This window comes from Arachis duranensis, chromosome 2, assembly GCF_000817695.3.
Source record: "Arachis duranensis cultivar V14167 chromosome 2, aradu.V14167.gnm2.J7QH, whole genome shotgun sequence".
In the NCBI taxonomy this organism is placed as follows: domain Eukaryota; kingdom Viridiplantae; phylum Streptophyta; class Magnoliopsida; order Fabales; family Fabaceae; genus Arachis; species Arachis duranensis.
Window position 1 is genome coordinate 75,300,356 of NC_029773.3, and position 7,730 is coordinate 75,308,085.

At 34.3% G+C, this 7,730-nt stretch overlaps 1 protein-coding gene across 1 annotated transcript; it reads right to left on the minus strand.

Annotated features, from left to right (window-relative positions):
• Positions 1-3,985: 3,985 nt before the first annotated feature.
• LOC107475050 (NADPH-dependent aldo-keto reductase, chloroplastic) lies at positions 3,986-7,512 on the minus strand. Its single transcript, XM_016094702.3, has 7 exons — positions 7,186-7,512; positions 6,595-6,645; positions 6,365-6,441; positions 6,128-6,215; positions 5,317-5,592; positions 4,737-4,985; positions 3,986-4,143 (listed from the first exon to the last, which is right to left on the minus strand). Exons 1-7 carry the CDS (start codon positions 7,303-7,305, stop codon positions 4,057-4,059), a joined length of 948 nt encoding a protein of 315 aa, XP_015950188.1. The 5' UTR covers positions 7,306-7,512; the 3' UTR covers positions 3,986-4,056.
• Positions 7,513-7,730: the final 218 nt, after the last annotated feature.

The following is a 7,730-nucleotide window of genomic DNA, read 5'->3' on the forward strand; positions in this document are numbered from 1 at the left end:
ATTCAAACTTATTATTCTTAATTTTAGGTTTAATCTCGACTTATAAGATCATAAACTTAGCTTATCAAACAGTTAAAAAGTCTGAGTTTAAATTAGTTCATGGGCCGATTTTACTGGTTTCTAGTACATTCTCTCTGCAGTTTTATTCAGCTTCAATCAAATTGAAGTAGGTTAGATCTCTGCAGACAATGCAAAGAGTCTTACAGTTACGCCCTTACATAAAAGAAAAAAGTTTAAAATAAAAATAAAAAAAATATAAGAAGACAATAAATTTAGTGAATAATGTGAATAATAAAATTAAAAAAAATTAAAATCAAATATTTAATTAAATAATTAACAGTTACACAATTCATCACTTCTACTCTTTTAGTCGCGCGTTCTGCATGTGGGAACTGCGTTCTGCCCAGCCGTCGATTGTCTCCCACTCTTGCCGGGCCGTCGCCGATTAAAACACTAGCCACCGCCGCCCAGCCGCAGCCGACGCCGTCTACCTCTATGCCAACGTCCGAGCAGTCCCCCGTTCGCGTACAAGTTGTCCTTCGTGCAGCCCACCAATGCGCCGACGGTGCAGGCCCTCCGCAACCCACCGCGTCTACCGTCGCATCCTCTTCATCTGCGACAGATCCGTCCAAATACAGCCGACATTCGTGGCTGTCTTTTCTAACGTACATCACCCCTCACATCCATGTAAATGGAGTTTAATTTGGTTGAACTGGTTTCTCATGTCCCATCTTCGTTTACCGATGACGATTCGACGCATTCCTTTGACAACCTTTTCAATCGAGGTGGAGGGTGAACAATCTAACAAGGTAAGCAATTGAAGGTTGATGCATTGATAATGGATGTTTAATTTCATAAAAATAAGATGATTATTCTTAGTGTTCATCATCAAATGTTTGCTGCTTGCTGAATGAGATTCTCCACTAAAAAAAATATTGGTTTTCTTCAACAATCCACTTACACTCAATTAAGTAAATCACAAATTAAACTCATGATGAAGAAGAATTTCTGCATCTAATAAAATATTAAATACATGTGAAACAATTGCAGGAAATCGAAAAAATTGACACCTATTATTATATATTTATTCCAGGTTTCAAGTCATATTTTCTTAATAGTAATATCATCATAGATGAAGAATTTGGATATATATGATGTGAAACTGTGTATTAGATCCCTCAATAATAATCGAGTATAGGTGTCTCTTTCTTTTTAATACATTTATCTAATTTAAAATTCAGAATTATTTATTCATTTTTAGTATTAATTATAATAACATTAACTATTTGTTGTATGCCAGACAAATATTCGGTAGGTATTCTTTTTTAAGTAGAAAATCTTTTAATTTGAAATGAGCCAATGAGGCTCTTCAGTGGAAATTAAACATATTGGTTTTCTTATTCATTGTTGTTTCATTATATACACATACTCACAGACATAAACGAGATAGTTATTCTTAGTACAAATAGAGTATTCTCTTTTATTTTAACCGTTTATGTAAATTCAATATATTAATTCTCGATGCATCCAAAGCTGTTATGGTAGTAAATTTAAAATATAAATACATGTATAAAGACTTTAGATATCATGTGATATAGCTTTTACGTTGTTTAAAACTAATTAGAGTTTTAATTTTTAAATTTTTTAATGGTGAGAATACATTGCACAATTAGACTTACTTGTTATGGTGAGGATGTGTTAATTTTTTTTTTAGACCTAACACCCGGTATTCATTTTTCAATTTGAAAAATATGTTTGATTTTATTCGAACATGTAGAGTTATAAAAGGCAAAATTTTTAGGATGATTGTTTATTATTGGAGTCTTTAACACAGCTAAAGGTCTCTTATTTTGTATTTGGTTTGACTTCTTTTGGTTGATGATTGGAAGTGTTTTTAGTTGATATGTATTTCATGGTATGATATTTAATTAGGTTGTTTGTTTGGATTTGTGCGTGTATGTTCGATGGTAGGCCATAGAAGTTACGGACGTTATTGAGTTTAGAAGTGATGAGACGGATCTTCGTGATGAAGTTTAGACTTTAGTTTATTGTTGGTTTTTCGTGAACCGTATGTTTGAATTGACCATTAATCCTCGTATTCATCGACTGATATTTATTTTGAATTGATATGCAGTTACCGGATCACAGTTACCTTGGCGAAGATAAAATATCAAGAGTTGAGATGTGGTCTGAGCATTTTGAAACTGGCGCAGGAATTTTATGCGAGCTACGCAAATAAAGTCAGTTTTGTAAGTAAGATACGGACCACAATATTTGACAGGACGACAAAGAAACCGATTAACCAAGCTATTCATCGTAATCGGGAGGGTTTCTGCGAGTCTCGTGTCAAAGCACCAACATGGAAGAACACGGTTGCAGTTGTTGGTGCAGAACAAAGATATATGCAAAGTATAACAGTGAGAAGAAAGATTGGGTCTTGTTGAAGGTTGATTTGAGGCACTCGCACCTATGTTCAACCAAAAAGTCGCACTACTACGAGTATAGGGAATTGATCATGCATGCGAAGTGTGTGATTGAGGATAATGATGAGGCTGGCATTCGATCCAACAAGACATTTCTAGTATTGGCTAATGAGGTTGGTGGGTCGTCGAACCTTGGCTTCTTAGAGAAGGATGTAAAAAATTACATTTCATCAAGACTCTGATCCACTAATGTCAACGCGGATGTTAAGGAGATGTTGAATTATTTTATTATTTTTTTATAATATAAATAAAATATTTTTTATAGAATTAAAGAGAATGATAAATAAATATATTGATGCATCAACGGTTGATTTTGTGTCTCTGGAGGTTGTACTTGTTCTCCATATTATCGATTTTGTTTTTATACTGTTGTTATGTAGGACATTCCGTTAATTATTTAACTTTGACCTCACTGTGGGACTAAATTGATGCTGAATGAAACTTTTTTGAATTTAAATAGAACACTTTAAACCTTAAGGATCAAAATAGAATTACGCACAAACATAGGGGACCAATTTAATACTTTACCCTATTATTATTTAATAGATGTTTTATGTTCAAAATGTGATTTATTTATTTATTTTAACTAACCTATAATTTTATTTCTTTTGTTATGTTATCGTTGATTTTTTAAGATATTGTTAAAACTTGTTATGTCATTGTTAGTTATTTAAAATTTGATATTGACACTTGTTATATATATTTAATTTTTTTAATTTACAAAACCGCAATTCCAATCCAATCCAAACCGCTCGAAATTGAATCGGATCAGATTGGATTTTTTAAAAAAAATCATCCAATCTAAACCGCACCACAAGTAAATATAGTATTCGGATCGGACGAATTTTTTACTCAAAACCGATTCAAACCGCACCGCAAACACTCCTAGCTTTTTCTAACTGATCCGCACAGCATAAATTGTGAATTAGAGAGTTGTAAGTGATGACATCAGGAGAAATTCCACGTGCAACCATCTCAGAGAAAATTTTCCCGCCTTATTTACAAGACCCTCTTTGCATAACCCGTCAATAAGTTGTCTCTCTAGCTTTTGCATCAACTCAGCAGCTCTTTTTTGCCTCGGGATCTGGCAGAGGGGACATATTTGTCCCTTTATTTTTTTTGCCAACCCTCACTACACATCATCACTCTTCTCTCTATATCAGCATTCTCCATTACCGTTTTTTAACCCCAACTCCACAGAGGTATAATTCGTGCAGTATTAAAAGTGAAAGACTTAAATGTATTTTTCATTTTGAGATGTCAAAATGTTTACGGTTAAAAAAGACTATAACCTATTTATCTTTCACTCAAATACTTAAAAGACCAGTTCAAATAACTAAATCTGTAAGTACACATCGTGGTCTAAGCCACAATAACAATAGCAATGATAACGAAAAAATGTGCACAATGGTGTGATCTCAATTCATGAAATTTAATAAGAACCATGTCAACAGTTCAGCAAATGTAGTTTTCTGCTGAGATATAAGAACAATGAGAATGACTTTTGTGTGTGCAGTTTCACACTTTCAAAGCCTTCTCTTACACCATGCGTCCATAATGTTGTCCACTGAGCTCAGATTTCACCATCCCAAAACTGCTCAAGAGATCTGTAGACACCGTAAGTTTCATGAATGAAAGTGGTACCCCTCACTAATCGTGCCTGCAACAACGAAGAACACTTCAGAAAAAACTGTTTGCTACCATGGAAGTAAAGAACACCTTCCGCAATCCACAGGATAATATCATACAGTCTGACAGCCATACAGCCATACTTAATGTCAAGAGCTAATTATCCCAAAAGCTTAACTTATTTAGTGAAATAAATACGTAATTTCATATCTAATATGTTTCCTCATGAAAAAAACTTTTCAAGCTTGATGCATGAACTAAGAACGGGAACAATAAACAACCAATTATATAGGCCATAATAACAAGTGAAAAGCCAACTATCTCAGAATTAGATTAAGAGATGTCAAAAAAAAAAATTATTTATTTGACAAGCACCATGCTTACAAAGCTTCTAATCTACATGAATCTCAACTCCTCAGCCTCAAAGCATAGGAAGAAAACAAGCTGGGATTTTTGTGACAAAACAGAATCCAAAATCAATTAGTAAAAGCGCTATATACTTAATTTATAAAACAAAATTCCGACAAAACATTTTAGATTTAATGCTTCAAGAGGTACCTGCAATATAAACATAACTGCTAAACATATTTAGGTTTTGAGATACTATGAAAGCTGAATACTCACTTGTTCAATCTCAGAAAATTTAGCAAATAGGTCTTCCGGTATAGACCAGCCAAAAACATCAAAGTTTTCCCTTATTCTTGCTTCATGTGTACTCTTGGGCAGCACACTATGGCCCATTTGCAGTCCCCACCTCAGAGCTACCTGCGCAGGAGTCTTGCCTAGTTTCTCTGCAATCATATTTAGAACTGGATGCTTAAGAACATCACTTTTCAGCCAGGTTGTTCCGGGGGAGCCCAAAGGTGAATAGCCCTACAGAAATGCAATTAAAAGGTCACACAATTCATGTAAGAAAAAAATCAAACAAAAAATGAACTTTCACGAACCTACTTTAATAGTTTTACTCAATTTTCTTAGATCATCTTCCGCATTTGCCCATTGGACATTTGGAACCCAAGTTGATTACTACAAACCTACTTCAAACATTCACGAACCACCTCAGAGCTAGATTCTATCAAATTTTCTACCAAGTAGCAACACTCTCTACCAAAAAATAAAAGAAAGCCTGAAAACAACAGGATGATTGATGAAAATAGCCAACATGGTGCAAACACGAGAGATCATCCAACATTTGCTGACTTACAGAGAGGTGGACACCTTTGGATTTGCAGAAAGCCCGGAGTTTGTCCTGCTGCCAAGAAGGATGACACTCCACCTGGTTGACAGCAGGAGGAACCCGAGCAACCTCCAGCAAGTCCCCAAGCTTCTTGGAGGAGAAATTGCTTACACCTATAGCTCGAGCCTTGCCAGAGTCATATAGTGCTTCCATTGCTCTCCAAGTGCTAGGTATGTCAGGCGGCACAAGATTTTCAGGCTTAAAGCCCACTGATCCTTTCTTCATTGGAGCAGGCCAGTGAATCTGAAAGGGCGGAATTGTCAGTTGCAGATTACAACAGAGTATGCGTATATAAACTGTCTATTAACAGTACCATGCCAAATTCTGAAATTATTCGATACAATATTATACACGCATTAAAAACACATAGAAGTCAGAGCAATGTAGCACATGCATGAAGTACTAATTTGGACTTCCTCAAATGAAGACACATGGTTAACAACTGATTTCCAATTGTTGCATAAGAACATTTTAGAATAGAAAAATTTATGCATATGGCATTTAGCAAAGCTATATACCATCTGTAAACCAAGCTATAAGTGGAAGCGTTTTTCCTACAAATGAAAAGTTAAAACGGATGGTATATTTAGCTTAATGACTTCATATTGAAAGGCTGCATCATGTAAATCCAGATACAATACTTCCCTCTAAAATTCAAAACAAATTATATATAGACAAAATAATCAAGTTCAAAAGTAATAAAATAATTAATTGCATATATTTAAATTTTTAGCATCAAATAGTTAGAGAATAATGGAGATTTGGTGATATTACATACAAGGTACAAATCCACATAATCAAGCTGCAAATCTTTCAAAGTCCTGTCCAGTGCTAGTGGCACATCTTCTGGAGCATGATCGGTATTCCTGCAGGACACATCTCAAATACGTGGGTTCTATTCAACGAAGATTAACAAAGATACATGCTATCATAATGCTATCAGAATTACTTTAACTTAAAGGCTTAAACATGGAAAGCAAACTAATAATCTAAATTCTAGAATCTAAAAACAAACCATAGTTTAGAGGTAATCCACAAATCCTCACGTTTCACTACACCCTCATCCAAAAGCTTCTTCAACACAACACCAATCTGCAATCAAAGTGAAATAATTTCTTTTGTACCCAACCAACCATGATCTCAATCATTTGCTCCAAATAGTTAGTTAATGCTATAGAATCAATGTAGCAGAACACAACACCAATACAAAAAGAGAATAAAAGAATCCTAATTTATGTCAATTACCTCCTTCTCATTGCCATATATTTGAGCACAATCAATGTGGCGATAACCAATCTGTAACATACATCAAACCAATTAAATATGAATCATCATCATATAGAACAAGAACATGAGATTCAAGAAATTGTGCAATTATGTGATTTTTAATTCCAGTCCACCACAACAATATAGCTCCTATGTCAATAAACATATCATGATGATAACCAGCAACAACCACGTTTGCCATGACAACAATGCCAGTAATCGCAACACACACCACAGCCATGATAAGTGATGAAAACCGCAGCGCAATTCAAAACCATACAGCTGTGTTCCTTATACATTATCACTGTATGGAAACTGAAACTAAGTGATTGACAAAATAGCAAAACAGAAAATAAAATTTAAAAACTCAACTTAACCAACCATGTAATTCAATTCAATGATAATACATAGTTAAGGAAATGAACTTCTGAGAGAAAAAAAGACGGCATGTAGAGTGATAATAGTAGTAACAAACATCAAACAAGTAGAACAAGCCTTACCAAAATCAAATTTGACAAAAATCGAAATTAGAAAGCATAAGTGTGAGGATGAAATGGATTAAGTGGAAACCTTGATGGCAGCGGCAACAGCTTCACCGACGAGGCCAGGATTGGATTGCCATGTTCCCAGGCCGACGGAGGGGATCTTGGCTCCGGTGTTGAGCTGGAAGAATCGGATTTCGTTCGTCATTTTTCTTTCAAATTTTTTTTCTCGGAATGCGAACAGGTTATTAAACCCTAGTAGAGTGAAAATTCTGGTACGGAAGCTTTTTTAAAAGATGATAAGTAGAAAAAGGAGTCGAAAACAGAAAACTACGAGTGAGCAGAAACAGAATCTGTGCTTTTCTTGTTGCGGGAATCCTCAGGAAGTTTTGTCCACAGATGTCAGAATAAAAAAGGTGGTGGAGGACTGGAGGTAGTTAGATTATTGATTTATTAGTTTATTAATTTAATAAATAGATTACTGATTGAATCTGGTTGATTCAGTTCGTATTTAAATAAAATTTATAAAATAATTAAAATTTTAAAAAATATATTTTTATTAATATTTTAAATATAATTAAGTTTCAAATTTTAAAAATAATTAATAAAAAAATAAATATAAAATTAAGTAAT